Genomic DNA, 15,469 nt, shown 5'->3' on the forward strand with positions numbered 1-15,469 from the left:
AACTGTTACAAGTGAACGATGTAATGCGAGTGGAATGTATTTTTTTTGAAGACTTTGTTTGTAAAATACGATATGATGTTTTATTTTTATTGACCTAACCTGTACTGTATAATGTTGTAACATAGGCATTTGTAAATAGTAGAATTCTGTCTATAGTTCCTGGAAAGATCCAGAAAGTTACATAACTTTTGTACAGGGTGTGTTACTTTGTTGGTATGTGTTCTAGAAAGTGTGTTCTGTCTATTCTGGAAAAATACGACTTTCGCGATCAGGCGTATTCTAGAATGTTAGTCAAAGTTCGCGATCGAAAGTAAGGTTGTGATTGGTGAGTCTAGGTGGCGATAGGGAACTCGTGCACGCTGATTGGCTGCCTCCAAGGCCGGAATTTCCTATATATAGTGAGCGAGGCAGTGTTCGAATTAATTCTGTATCCTGAATTCGGTCGGTCTTGGTCTATCTGCCTGCAAGCAGCCTAGCTAGTTGACGTCCCCCGGTTTCTGGGATGGCACACTCCTCGGGTAAGCACTTTTGAATTCCTTTCCTGCTAAATTTTGGTAATGTTCCGATGTGCTTTTCGTACAGGAGTCTGCCCTAACCTCCCCTAGATTCACCAAATTACTTATGACGCCTTAGTTTTTCAGCTGGACTTACCTGTTCGTTTCCGAGGCATTCCCATTTCTTGTTTCACTAAAATATGTATATTGTAGTTTAATATTATTTCCCTTGGGGTTTGCCTCTGGTAGTTCTGTATCACTTGAGGTACGCTAGACTTTGGATAACCTGTAAATTGCATTGTACTACTGCATTGGTAACTAGATGTATAGTTGTTTTGAAATTTGAATTTACACTGCTACGAAATAAGCTATGGATACCACTGAACTTATATCCTTGGAATGTATTTGTAAGATTATTTTGTAAATAATATTTTTCAAATCTAAGGATCACGGGAATTTATTTCGGAATCCGCTATCTAAGCCATGTCCATGCCTTTGGTAGGTTCCCAGCCCTTCCATCTTCCCGTTTTGTCGTTCACTAGTTGGCCCTACTGATAGTTACGTACTTGTTTTGTTGAAGATCCGCGTAATGCTAGCTACTGTTTTTCAGAGTGTGTAGTGTTTTCTTATATTGTGTATTGTACTCTTACCTTCCCTTTTTAACTGTGTTTGTGCCTTGTTTAGTGTTACCCCTGTAGTCTGAGGTAGCATAAACTATTTAAATAACATGCAAAACTGTATCTCACGTTTCCGGGAACGAGAGCTTGTTCGAATTAGGCGCGATTTTGAATTAACCGATTTCGAATTATCGAGGTTCTACTGTATATTCATCTTGAAAAAGCCTTTAATATCTCTTTTTGTTATTTCTGTCCTAATTCATGTTCATTATTGTACTGTAGGAAGTTCTCCAAATGAAGGTGACGATGGCAGAGAATCGTTGATCCCTCCTCCACCACCTCTCTTGCCAATGATTCCTACCCCTGCACCACCTCCCCCACCTCCTTGTCCGCCACCTCCACCTCTTCTAGCTGATAAGAGTTCACCTGTGATACCTGGTGCTCCTGCCCCTCCACCACCAGCAGGCATGATGCAGGCACCTGACGGAGCCATGACTATTAAGAGGAAGGTGCAGACAAAGTACAAGTTACCCACCCTCAATTGGGTAGCTCTTAAACCTAACCAGGTACGTTTACATTCCCATTGTATTATAGTTTCATGTGTTAAATATTGATAACTTGTAATTAGTTGGTAAATAACCATTGAATTTGTGGAAGGATGTGATTAAATACCAGTGTCCAGATCACACCTATCTTCAGAGGATCATTATTAGGCTTTGGATAGTTAGGTATATTCAAGATGCAAATGCAAATGGATATTTTTAGGAAGTTACCTTCTCAATGAATACATTTTAGAATTGCATTTTAATGCATATTTCAGTGATTTCATCTGAAATGTTAAATATGCCTTGCGTTTCGCACATGTATTTATTTTCAAAACAAATGACCTACACCCAGCTTACACGACCGAGATTATTTACTAGTGATTGACAACCGGTTGCTTAATTTCAAGGCTAAACAGCCCCAAATATTTGTGACAAAGATATCCTGTTGGACGTCATCTGTACTCTTCTGTTCTGCTTGCTACATTCCTTGAAGTGTGTAGTGGAGATGCCTCAAGGAACTAGCACTGTAGTGATGTTATCCAGTGCTACATTCACAAATTCATATTGTGAAGTTACAGTTCCTGTACCCAGAAAATTTCAATTATAGCAGCACTTAATGTAACAGCAAAACATATAAAATTGAAGGAATCTAAATATAGTACTAAACAAAAACTCTTTCAAATGCCTTTTAAGGCAAGGACCAGTGATTTCACAGTTCAGCCAGGATTTGTGTAAAGCTTTTATTTTTGCAGACTTTTTGCTAGCTAAACTTTGAAAACTTTAATTAGTTAATTTTCTTGGTAAGTATAGCAACTACAGCATTCCGGAGAAATTACATACCCACCTAAATTATATAATTTAACTTGTAAATTAATCAAGAAACTCTGGAAAAAATTGTATATGGTTCTTAATAGAAGAGACAGCAGATCGCTTCTACAGTGGCTGGTATCTTTAATGACTGTTTACATTTACAGAAGAAGTCTGTTATAGTGAGAATTTACAATGGCGAAAAATGTACTCTCTATAGCGGATTGTCATTATACGCAAATTTCCTCAAATTTCAGAAAACCAAACCGAACCAAACCAAACCCCACGGCACTTAACGCCCTTGAAAGGGCCTTGGTCTGCCCAGCGACCGCTGCTCAGCCCGAAGGCCTGCAGATTATGAGGGATCATGTGGTCAGCACGACGCATCCTCTCGGTCGTTATTCTGGGCTTTCGAGACCGGGGCCGCCAATATCACCATCAGATAGCTCCTCAATTTTAATCACGTAGGCTGAGTGGACCTCGAACCAGCCCTCAGGTTGAGAGAAAAATCCCTGACCTGGCTGGGAATTGAACCCGGGGCCTCCGGGCGAGCGGCAGGCACGCTACCCCTACACCACGGGGCCAACTCAAATTTCAGAGAAGATACCCAAAAAACCAAATACTTCACCATGCATGTATCATGGAAACATATTATACGTCCCAGCAAAATAATAATAATAATAATAATAATAATAATAATAATAATAATAATAATAATAATAATAATAATAATAATATGCGAAGATAGTCATAAATTGAACATTGCGGATGGTGTTCACTTACAGGTGATCATACGGTAATAAATATAAAAGCTGTCCATTTCCTTGAGAAGTTTCTCTATCTTCTCGTACGCTTCTGCTTTATTCATTTTATTGTGGTACTCTACGGAGCTCCCTGAAGGAAGGCAGAGATGTGCTTCATACTTCAGCAGTTAATACCCACGCAACATTCTCCGGTCATGAAGCTATTTTTGTTGTTTACGTTCCTACAAATTCCAGCATGCCTAGCGACTTGGCGTGCACCGTTAATACTTGAATTGCAGTGGTCAATTCTGTCCAAGTCTTTGATTGACAGGACATAAGTTGAGTTTCAACACAAAACTTCTTATAATACAAAATAAAACACACCAGCATAATTCAAACAAGGGACCAGTTACCAAAATTAGCAAAAAGTGCAGCAATTAAAAATGTTTCACCGTGTAAAATGAAAGTTAAAATTATTCTAGTCTATATTACATTTGCATTTTAAGTTTCCATTCACAACACTAAATTTGAATACAGTAGTTACCTTGCACAGGCTTCAGGAAGGAGTCCAAAGTCACTTGCTTGAGTCTTGTGCCGGCAGTGGTGTTCCTTATCACAAAATTCTCCACTTGCTGGATAGCCACCAAATCACCTAGTGATGTCATTTACTGCATATAATGTTTTTAAAACATCTAAAGCACTCATGACTGCAGACTATTGGTACGTCTGTGATGTCCCCATCCTCCTCACTCTCGTTGGATTCATCATATGAGTTAGTAGGCTTAACGAGCTCAAGAATTTCACTCTTATTCAGATCCCCGCACACAGGCACATCGTCGGCTTTTGCATAATCATCAAATTGACAGGTGACTTTCAGCTGAGAAGAGAATTCCAGGTATTTGGCACTTCGAGATGAGGAAGGTCCTCCTCAATAATTTCACTTTGTTTCACTTCATCGGAAGCCAGCGTGTCTGAAACATGTAGAAATTGCAGTGGGAGATACGGTTTCCCATGACACTGTGATACCTCAGATAGCTTCCAATACATTCTATTTCAGTACTCGTTCCAACTCAAGCCTACGCATCAATGAGTTGACCAGTATGCTACGAAAGCGGTGTGTAAGGGCATATTTAAACGTTATCAATTTGCAAGATAAGACTAAAAACATTTGCAAATTGATAACGTGCAAGATAAGATGAAAAACATTTGCAAATTGATAACGTTTTTATCCATACTATGTGACACCTTTATAATTTAAGAAAAATGTATTTTAACATACATCATTGATGTACATATAGTAATGTTAAGTTTGAATTATTATCAGTTAATGTAGACGATTATTTAAAACTAGAACAGTTGTAATGACAATGTCTTTACCCATATCATGTGACACTCTTATTGTGATGTTTTAATTGTATGTTATGATTGTCAGCTGAAGATGACCTTCACAAGGTCAAAACTGGTCCTGTAGAACAATAAATAAATAAATAAATAAATAAATAAATAAATAAATAAATAAATAAATAAATAAATAAATAAATAAATAAATATATATTGATTAGGTGGAAGCTTCAGTACTTCATATTTGCAAGTGATTGTAGCACACTAGTACAATTTGGTGGTAGGAATACAAATTCAATATTCCGTAGCTCAACATTTGAATGAGCGGGGCAGTACTCTATAAGAAGAACGACTTTTCTGTTCTTCGATCCCATTCTTGAATCAAATGCTTGAAGTCACTACTTAAAAAGCGCTGATGTCATCCATGCTTTCGTGTTCGCTTCATACTTGCATGGAATGTATGCACGTCTTTAAATGCTCGCGGGTTGGCCGACTTGCCGATAATAAACGGTTTCAGTTTATCACTACTGTCAACGTTGCAGCACAAAAGAATATTTAGTCGTCCTTTGCTGCGTTTTCCACTTTTGCATGGGTCGCCCTTCACCGCAAGAGTCCTTTGGCATAATAGATTATAGAAAAGTGCAGATTCATCAGCGTTTAGACACCTTTGGGCTCGTACCTTTTAAGAATTTAATGGAAAATTGGAAGCCAGTCATTGACGGCTTTTTCGTCTACACTTCCCGATTCGTCTTTTATTGTGTGAAGTGAAATGCCACGTCTGGCTTTAAAGTGGTTTAACCATCCATCGCTCCGCTGGAAGTCTGAAATATTTAGTCTGAGAGCAGAGTTTTGCGCCTTAGATTTTAACACTGTCCTTGAAGTAGGAACTCCTGCAGCTCGTTTCTGGGTAAACCACTCAAAAAGGGGCAGCTTAAAGGTCAGCATAGCCTGCACCACAGTTTTTTACTCCTGCTTGGAATGCTACCTTTTAAAACAGGGTCTTTGATTTTTTTCCCTTATTTTTAAGGATAGTAAATAGACTCGAAGATGTTAAATTATACCGCCTGCCTATTTCGCAAGCCTGCACAATTTCATAGTTTGTAGCCAAATCTAACGATTTTAGTTTTTCACTCGACATTGTGTAATGTGTTAAGTCACAGCAGACGAAGTGGATTTGTTTGTTTACAGATACTGTTTTCAAGAGGAACAAAGACCCCCAAACACAACTTACAAACAGCTGACAGTTCGAACTATGCTGTTCACAGTACCAAAAACTGAAGACAAACAGAAATTTAAAATAACACTGCACAGTACAGTCAGTTTGCTTTTAATATCACTAATAGGGCCTACAAGACTTCTTCGCACGTTATGAAAGAAACTCTTATCTTTTAAAAAACAATAGCACAGTCTGTTCATATCTCACACAGAAAGCAATTTTAGACACAATCTGCCTGAAGGGCTGTCGATTAACGAAACCACTTCTAGCATTAACGGTACAACAACAACAACAACCTGGAAGCACTAATATTTGGTTCAGTAAACAACTGCGGGTTAAGCTGCATTTTCTGGAATGCCTCAACATCACAAGCTGATTTTCAGACATTCTCATAAATTAAGGCAGTCCGGTAGCTGACAATCACGTAGGACAAGCGACATGGACCCTTAATTGAACTGAATAACCTTCAGTTACCACCGAGAACCGATCGACACCCCTTAATGTGAAATTAAAAGTAAGCATCCATGGTTGATGACCATGATGTCCCTTTACTGAAGTTGAATTAAAAAGTGGTTGATGACCCAAATGAACTTTCAGTGAGGGTATGTTAGGTTGTGTTACTGTGGTCAATGACCACAGGACCAAATATGCACCGAAATAAAATTAAATAAACGTGACTGTTGGCCAACGTGTCTCTTCAAAACGAGAGTATGTAATGATAATCTTACTGAAATTACATTAATTAAATTCTAAATACCATAAAATCCCCTCACAAAATGCAAAATTAATAAACATGTTAACAATTACTACTACTACTACTACTACTACTACTACGCCTTCCAGGTTAAGTTTCAAGTGAGTACTTGAACCTGAGTTAGCACTCTCACACTGTTCTGAACTTACCTGTTGAACCATTATTCAAACAAACACCTGATGGGCAGAAAACAAATAACTGCCCGGATTACCTAGTGGTTTTGAAAACTGAATTTGTGGCCATTACATAAACATTACATGCTGCCGACGTTTATTATCTCAAAGCAAATATCTTCTGAAATTAATCCGAATCGAAGATCTGGAAAAGAAATCCTGTGCCACTACATGATAAATACGAATAAACTGTGTAGTTGTCGTCATCCATGGTTGCAATAACCTTACATTAGAAATATAATTTGTGACCTAACTCATGTACACCCTAGTTATAACATGAACGCAAAGACGACACTAAAATAACCATGAAGAAAAATAATGGGACAGACAATAATAATAATAATAATAATAATAATAATAATAATAATAATAATAATAATAATAATAATAATAATATAAATAATTTGATTAGCTATTTACAACAGGTCAGAATGCAATGATATCCCTTGATCATGAAATCCCGTATGGCCCCGGTCCCATGTGCTTTACTGGCACTTTAAACATTTACACAGGGTGGATTTGCCAGTTGCATCACTTTCCCAGTCCTTTCTACTGCCCAACTATCTCGTGGATTCATCCTCATGTAGGCCATTGGGCATTACCCGTCAAGTAACGCTCCGATAATCCTACACTATCAAACTACTGTAAAGACGACTACAAAGACTAAATATAACGTTCTATTATTTACACAAGTCTATTCGCATTGTACAAAAGCGATATTCAAAAAGAAAACACAAACTGCTATTAAATTAAAAGGCGAACTGAAGCAAACTGTTCCGTAGAAACTCGTTAAACTCAAATGCAAACTCCTTTTCTAGGTCACGGGACTCGAAATGTGAACTATCTCGGCCTGACAACCATGATTGCCATCATATCACATTGAATTACCTGGGGAATGAAAACTGATTCAAATGATATTTGTAATATAATTCAGACAAGACTGCCTCCAATGTCTTTCTTTTAATTTCGACTCGGGTGACCTTTTCACTCAATGCAGCGTGTGAACACCTGTTCGACGACAAGAGCCATCTACTTGAAGACCCTCTTTTCTAACAATGCTGAACACAATTTACATTTTATGCAGTTCAAACAAATATATAATTTAACAACACATTTTTGGGTCTAATATCCATCCCTTTTAACCTCTAACAACCTCATAAGACAAGCAGAGAATGCGTTACATGCCATCTCAAATTACACATTTTCACTGGAGTTAAATAACCGCCTTTCCCTTTTTTTCTCTTTTGAGTCTAACAATCAAAATTAGGGTTATTTCCACATTTCAATGAACACTGTCCTGGGGCTTTCTCCTCGGATTTTCCACAAAATCCTGGAACCAATATAATTCCTCTGGTATCTTCACCAGGAATACAGCACTTCAGGATTCACCTACAGAATCACTTTACAAAACAACACTATGTCTCACGGTCTCACACACATGGACAACATTTTTCTCCACAAATCAACTTCAGACAGTTATGAACTTCTCTCACTTTCTCCTTTTGATATCACAGCTTTCCAAACATAAACGTGGCATTTTCCTTCCAGTGCAAAATCCCATGCCTCATCAGATTGAACCCTGGTACTTCGCCTCCGCACTGAAATTTTCTTCGTGACTAAATCAATTTATACATGGGCCTAAATCATGATATGCCTCATTCCCCAGTAGAATAACTATTACTATGGCCATTATTATTAATATTATTATTATAGTAATTTAACCCCAAATTTTGACTGACTCACGCAGGTGCCTAAATCTTTACCCAGACATGAAATGCCTCACTCTAACATGTTCACACCCCTCTGATACATGACGTGCACAAAACACCCTAACTTCCACCCATACAACAGTGAATCTGCGTTCTGCAGCATTTAACTGAATAATACAAAAATGACATAGAAAAATGGACTTCACTATCGCCCATGGAAATTTCATATTTAGCACACGGAACATTATTACATCTCCCAATGACATCTAAACACACATCCGAAACAAAATTCTGCCCATGAGTTGTCCACGATGTACAAAATTATCTACATACTCCTCTGGTAAAAATCCCTCGCACGTAAATATGAATCGGACGTCATTTTGTTGGAAGAAATCCTGTAGGTCCACTTCTGTCAGACTGTTCATCAGCTTCGTCACATTTGCTTTCACTACTTCTAGAGATTTGAACTGGGTTCCCTTTAATGCTGACTTCATTTTGTGGGGTTAAAAGTCACGGGGACAGATCCGGTTAGTACGGTGGATGTTCTAACACAGGGAACTTGTGCTTAGCCAGAAACTGCTTGACAGAAAGTGCATTGTTCGCCGGTGTGTTGTCTTGGTGGAGGATCCAGGAGCGATTCTTCCACATTTCAGGTCTTTTCTGTCTGACCTACTCAAGGAGGGTCTCTAAATCCCCCTTGTATTAGGCCTGGTTAACTGTTCGACATTGTGGCACCCAATCAACACGAAAGATTCCCTGGATGTCAAGAAAAGTATCTATCATCATGGTCTTGAATTTGTATTTGCTCATGCATGCTTTCTTCTGCCTTGGGGAAGGACTATTCCAATGAATGTATTGGCACTTTGTTTTGGGGTCGAACTGGAAAATCAAAGTTTCATCACATGATCACATTCTCAAGGAAACTGGGATCATTTTTAATGTTTTCAAGATGGTCAGGTCAAATGTTAATTCTTGTCATTTTGCTCAAGAGTGAGTAGTTTTGGAACAGCCTTTGAACACTTAAAAAGAAAAAAAAAATTATGCCAAGGTCATCATGCAAAATCTGTTTCCTTGTCAAGGTTGGTTAATTCATCAGTGGCTAGTGTGCTCAAGTGACCATCTTTCTCATCACTTGCACAGACTTTTGTAACATTAGGTCCGTTTCTGATGATCGAGGGCGGCCGTGTCTTGGATCATTTTCAATCGTTCCCCTTCCTTTGAATTTTTTAAACCAGTCAGAACTTGAGTAGAGGATAAACACTGATCTCGAAAGAATTCGCTTAACAAATTGAAAGTTTCTGTTGTGGATTTTCCAAGTTTTACGAGGAATTTCACGTTCACACTCTGATAGTTTCACACCCAACATCTTTCTGATGGAACTTGAGTTCACGAGTTTCTTAGAACGGCTGCTAGAGCAGGGCTGTTGGTTCCAAGTCGGTATCAGCTGGAGGATGAATTGGGGGGAAACAGATTGCACTCGCCTGGCAGTCGCTACCAAAACCACAGGGAGTAAGTCCTTTTATTTTTGAGCCATACCTCGTAAATCTCCTTCACACTCCTTCGTTTTCCAGGACCTTCTGTATCGTGCTTCTTTATACATTATCGTATATCTTTCCAGTACCTGAGAAGGCAATTAGCAGCTCTTTTCCATTTCTTCTCTGAGGCCATACCATTCTTCTCTCAGCCCTCTTCCTACTTCGGCTCGAATAAGTCTCTCCAGAATTTTTCAAAAATCTTCATACGATGACACATTAGAGTGACTCGTAGATAGTTTTCAGTCCCTTTCTTATAAATAGGTACAATTACCTTCTTCCTCATCTTCTTCCATACAACTCTGATCACCTGATATGGCCATTGTTTTTGCACCTCTGCTGCTGCTCTCAACATCTCCACACTCGCCTCATTCAGACCTGGTGCCTTCCCTACTTACGTCTTCCTCAATACTATGTACTCCTTTTCCATTTGTAGTTCATCTTCGTCCTCAAGTACTTCCTCCCATTAGATTCTGTTTTGATTGAGCAGTTCTTCAATGTCCTCATTATAAAGCATTGAGCTCCTCCTCCTTGCTAACTTGACTTACCATTTTGACGTACTAGTTATCTTTGCTTTTCCTTTTAACCATTCCATATAGTACTTCTTTACTATCTTCACTATTTTCTTTCATCATCTTGATGCACTCTTCTATACACACATTTTCCTTTCTTCTACCATCACTCTCTTTTGCTTCTTTCTTGACTTTAGACTGTTCTCTTGCTTCCGCTTTTCTATTTTGGAGCCATGTCCTGAAAGCACCATTCTTCTGCACCATACCTTTCATTCTGTCATAAGAATTTCTTCAATAATTTCTTCATACTAGTCCTTCCACGTCTGCCTTTCTTGTGTGTTTCTGAATCTTCTCCACTCCTCCCCCATTTTTGGTTCGTCTACACCAAACGTAGGAATCAAATTGTAATGGGTAAATAATGCCCTGATATTATGAAGGATCTTCAGATCATTCTGCCGCTGGCCATCTTCTGGCTCTCTCAACTGCAGTGTGGGAATCCAGGCAACAGGAGACAAAACTAGGAAACTGGATTACACTGGAACATGGCCCTCACTGTCCCGTGGGGAGCAGGTTGTGTTACTACCAGCAAATCAAGACATTTAGCCCCACATCCTCTCTCTCTCTCTCTCTCTCTCTCTGTGTTTATCCCAAAGTATGGGGTCCGCTGTTTTGCTATATCTCCTCCATTTCATCCTCTTGCTGACATCTTCAGGTTCTAAACCAATGTCATGCATGTTGGCCTTGATATTGTCAGTCCACCACTTTAAAGGCCTTCCACATGGTCGTATTCCTCCCGGATCAACTTGGAGAGCTGTTTCAGCAACTGAGCCGTCATAACGTGACCGTACCAACGGAAACACTCTTCTCTCACTTTATCCACAATTGGAGCGATGGCAAGCCTTTGTTGAACATCTTCATTTCTTATGTGGTCACATAGTCAGTCCAAGAGTCCATCGAAGCACCTTCATTTCCATTGTATGAAGAGTCTGCTCATGCTTTTTTGTCATTGGACATTTAGCAACTACAGAATAAAATAACCCCACAAAATTTATTATTATTAAAAATACTGTACATGTATACAGGCTTATTGCCATTTATTTCAGGTGATGTTGAAAATAACCTCTTACCACAATAAGGCATGCCGTACAATTTTTAAACAAATTATTCACCACTTTCTGTAATTCTGCTTCGGTAATAGACTGTGTGGCACATGTTATTTCGGTCTTCAGTTCTTCTATAGTACGGGGATTGTTTAGGTAAACTTGCCCTTTAGAGTTTCCCAAGGATAATGATCACAGTAAGCTAGGTCAGATAATCTAGGTGGCCATAAACCTGTACTAATTATCTGGTCATCAAAAACTGAATGTCGAGTGTCCATAGAATGAAGAGCGGTATGGGCTGTGGCTCTATCCTGTCGTAAATATCCATAATCCTTTCCTTCCTGCAACATTTCATTAAAAAATTGGATGCAAAATTGTTCCCCCATACACATCTGAATTCATGTGGTCATAAAAAAGTATAGGCCCAGTTATCAATCGCACACTTTCCACACAGCATACCCCTGTTTTAATGGGATGTAATGGAATTTCCTGTACAATATATAGGTTCTCGGTACTCCATAATCGCACATTTTGAGAATGTATAAGTTCATAAAGATGGAACCAGGTCTTGTCAGACATATACTTTAACACTGTAGATCCAAATTTCCATTGTAAACTCTTCAGTGAAACCACTTATTCTTGCGGCAAAATCTGCTGTGTGAAGTTCCTGCATAAACTTTCTCTTAGCCTATATTGTTGAAATTTCAGCAGTCTGGTAGAGTTGTGGGCCGACTCCATGGATATGTTAGTTTCCTGTGCTAGACAGTCAAGTTATTTTCTAGGACTTGCTTCTAACCATGCCCAAACATCTGTAAGTTCATCTTCTGTTAAAGAGTTGTCGCCTGGCTTCCCACGCTGTAGTTAGGAGAGCTGGAAGTTGGTCAGTGGCAGAATCAATCAATCAATCAATCAATCAATCAATCAATCAATCACTACTGATCTGCATTTAGGCCAGTCGCTCAGGTGGCAGATTCCCTATCTGTTGTTTTCCTAGCTTTTTCTTAATTGATTTCAAAGAAATTGGAAGTTTGTTGAACATCTCCCTTGGTAAGTTATTCCAATCCCTGACTCTCCTCCTTATAAATGAATATTTTCCACAATTTGTCCTTTTGATTTCCAACTTTATCTTCATATCGTGATCTTTCCTACTTTTAAGGTCACCGCTCAAACTTACTCGTCTACTAATGTCATTCCACGCCATCTCTCCGTGACAGCTCGGAACATGCCACTTACTCCAGCAGCTCGTCTTCTTTCTCCCAAATCTTCCCATCCCCCCAAACTTTGCAACATTTTTGTAATGCTACTCTTTTGTTGGAAATCGCCCAGAACAAATTGAGCCACATTTCTTTGGATTTACCCCCTGCGGGTGGGGGACGCACATGTAGAATACACCCGCGGTATCCCCTGCCTGTCGTAAGAGGCGACAAAAAGGGGCGACCTTGGCGCGGACATGGATTGTGGTTTGGTATAATGTGTTGGACCTCCTGTGGATGGGAGAGGTTGAATACATCCATAGGTAATCCCTGCCTGTCGTAGAAGGCGACTTAAAGGGTTATGTGGCCATGGTCCCCTCTTTATTTTTTATTATTTTTCTGAGGGTCAGATGTAGACCACTCAAAATTTTGATGTGCGTGCTGCTCGGCGATGGAGCTCCTATGTGTGCGACTACGCTCAAAAGCCCGTGCCAGCAACCACCCAGGACGCGGCGGGTGGGAGTGTCATGTACCCGGGCAGTGGTATCCGCCTGACAACGCAGGTCCCCGCACAGCCGAATGCCAGAAGGACATATTATTATTAATTATTTTTATTTATTTTTTCTATATTTAGTGCTCTGTATACGCTATGGGGTACATGCTATTGCGGGTGACTGGAGGAAGGGAGTCCTAGTGCTCATTGCCTCAGTCATCCCGTATTAGGCATCGTTCAACATCGGACCCCGGGCAATACCTGCTATGACCAGGTGGGTATTGCCTTGGCTGCTTGGTTCGGCTACAGAGACCCCTGATCGGAGTGGGTGGCATTCGGGGAGGATACTTTCGGGTATGGCGTCGAAACAACTTCCGCCAGCAACGTCGGGTAGTTCGCTACCCAAGTCTTTAACTTTGGATTCTCTAAGGGGGGCAACCCCTTGGGAACAGGCGCAGCGATTGAATTTGGGATCCAGCTTCCCTAGGTTCCTGGTTGCTACCAGAACCGATGGGCAGGACTTCAAGCTGGTTAAATCCATTCTATTCAGTAGGTACATCGAAGGTGTATATGGCGAACTTGCGGACCTGAAGAAAATGCGCAATGGTGGTTTGCTACTGAAGACGAGCACTGCGCTCCAGGCCGATCAATTGCTTAAGTGCGACCATTTTGGCGACATCCCCGTCAAAGTGGAAGAGCACAAAACATTGAATCTGGTTCGTGGAGTTATTTTCCACCGTGATCTCGTCCTGAACACTGACGATGAATTGATGGAAGACATGAAGCACCGTGGCGTGACCCACGTCCGGCGTATCACACGCAAAGTCAACGGTGAAGACATTGCCACGGGTGCGTTCATAGTCTCCTTCAAATTGTCAGTGTTGCCCGAGAAAGTCAAGGTAACAACCTATCGTTGCGATGTGAGGCCGTACATCCCGCCTCCTATGCGATGCTATCAATGCCAGAGATTCGGACACATGGTATCTCGTTGTTCGAATCCGTCAGTGTGTGGTACATGTGGGAAAGTAGCTCACGGCGCGGAGGAGTGTACACCTCCGTTCAAGTGCACTAACTGCTCCGGTCTTCATTCTCCTCGGGATCGGAATTGTCCGACCTATCTGAGCGAGAAGAAGATCCAGGAGATCAAGACCCTGGATGGTCTTTCCTACCAGGAAGCGCGCCGTAAGTTTAATTCTCTGAATGCACCGGCCAAGACACTTGACTTCAGCTTGATAGCACAGTCCCTGCCAGGTTCCTCATTTTCAACTGGAACACCTGCCCAGAAGATCGCTGCGCCCAAGCCAAAGAGAACCAGCTCGAAGGTGGGTCCGTCCCGGCCTTCGACCACCAACATACCTGTGCCGGCTAGGAAACCTACGCCGGCACAAAAGGGGAAGGAGACAACGTCTCCTTCCCTCCCGAGGTCGGCGACAGCCGAGCCCAAGCCGGCGGAGGCGGCATCGTCGACCAGGGCTGGGAAACCACCTCCCAGCCCGTCTCAACAAGAATCGACTGTGGGGAAGAAGAGCGACCTTAGCAGGCGTTCTTCCACTTCTCCTACGAATGGGGCTTCACGCCCTCCACCCGGAGGGCCTGATTCCACGCCAGCGGGTCTTCCTCCTAGAAGACCTGCGCGCTCCCCTCGTAAGAGGAAACCCCACCCCAAAACAACGTCGAAGAAATTGAAGGCATGCTTCACCTCGTCTAGTGGCGGGGAGATGCATGTGGAGCATGAATCTCCATCCTCGGATGGGGAGGTGAGTGTAGGTTAGGTTAGGTGGCATTACGCTGCTCCTAACCTAAACCACAATAGTCCACACTTACATTATGGCACTGTTACAATGGAATTGTAACGGTTATGATAGGCATCTTGCCGAGTTGCGCCAGCTCATTAGCGAGTATTCGGCGAGTATAGTCTGTATTCAGGAAACAAATTTCCGACCTGGTCATCATACGGTACTGAGAAATTTTCGACTATACTCGACAGAACGACATTATGCTCACCGGGCTTCCGGTGGCGTTGGCATTTTTGTCCGTTCTGATACCTACAGCGAGGAGGTTCCAATACGAACCCCGCTGGAGGCAGTAGCTGTTCGCGTACCGCTGCCTGTCATAACTACAGTGTGTAATGTTTATTTTCCACCAGGTGAGGCTCTTAACATCAATGATGTCACTGATCTTCTAGATCAGCTTCCACCTCCCTTCCTCTTGTTGGGCGATTTCAACGCCCATCACCCCAT

General features: G+C 41.1%; 1 protein-coding gene across 1 annotated transcript in view; it reads left to right on the forward strand.

The window, feature by feature from the left end:
- Frl (formin-like protein) overlaps positions 1-15,469 on the forward strand; it is a 477,209-nt gene that overhangs the window by 357,555 nt on the left and 104,185 nt on the right. The window contains exon 12 of the mRNA XM_067142136.2: positions 1,394-1,677. Coding sequence (XP_066998237.1) covers positions 1,394-1,677 — 284 coding nt within the window. The remainder of the gene's footprint in view (positions 1-1,393; positions 1,678-15,469) is intronic.

This window comes from Anabrus simplex, chromosome 2 (genome assembly GCF_040414725.1).
Source record: "Anabrus simplex isolate iqAnaSimp1 chromosome 2, ASM4041472v1, whole genome shotgun sequence".
Lineage (NCBI taxonomy): Eukaryota > Metazoa > Arthropoda > Insecta > Orthoptera > Tettigoniidae > Anabrus > Anabrus simplex.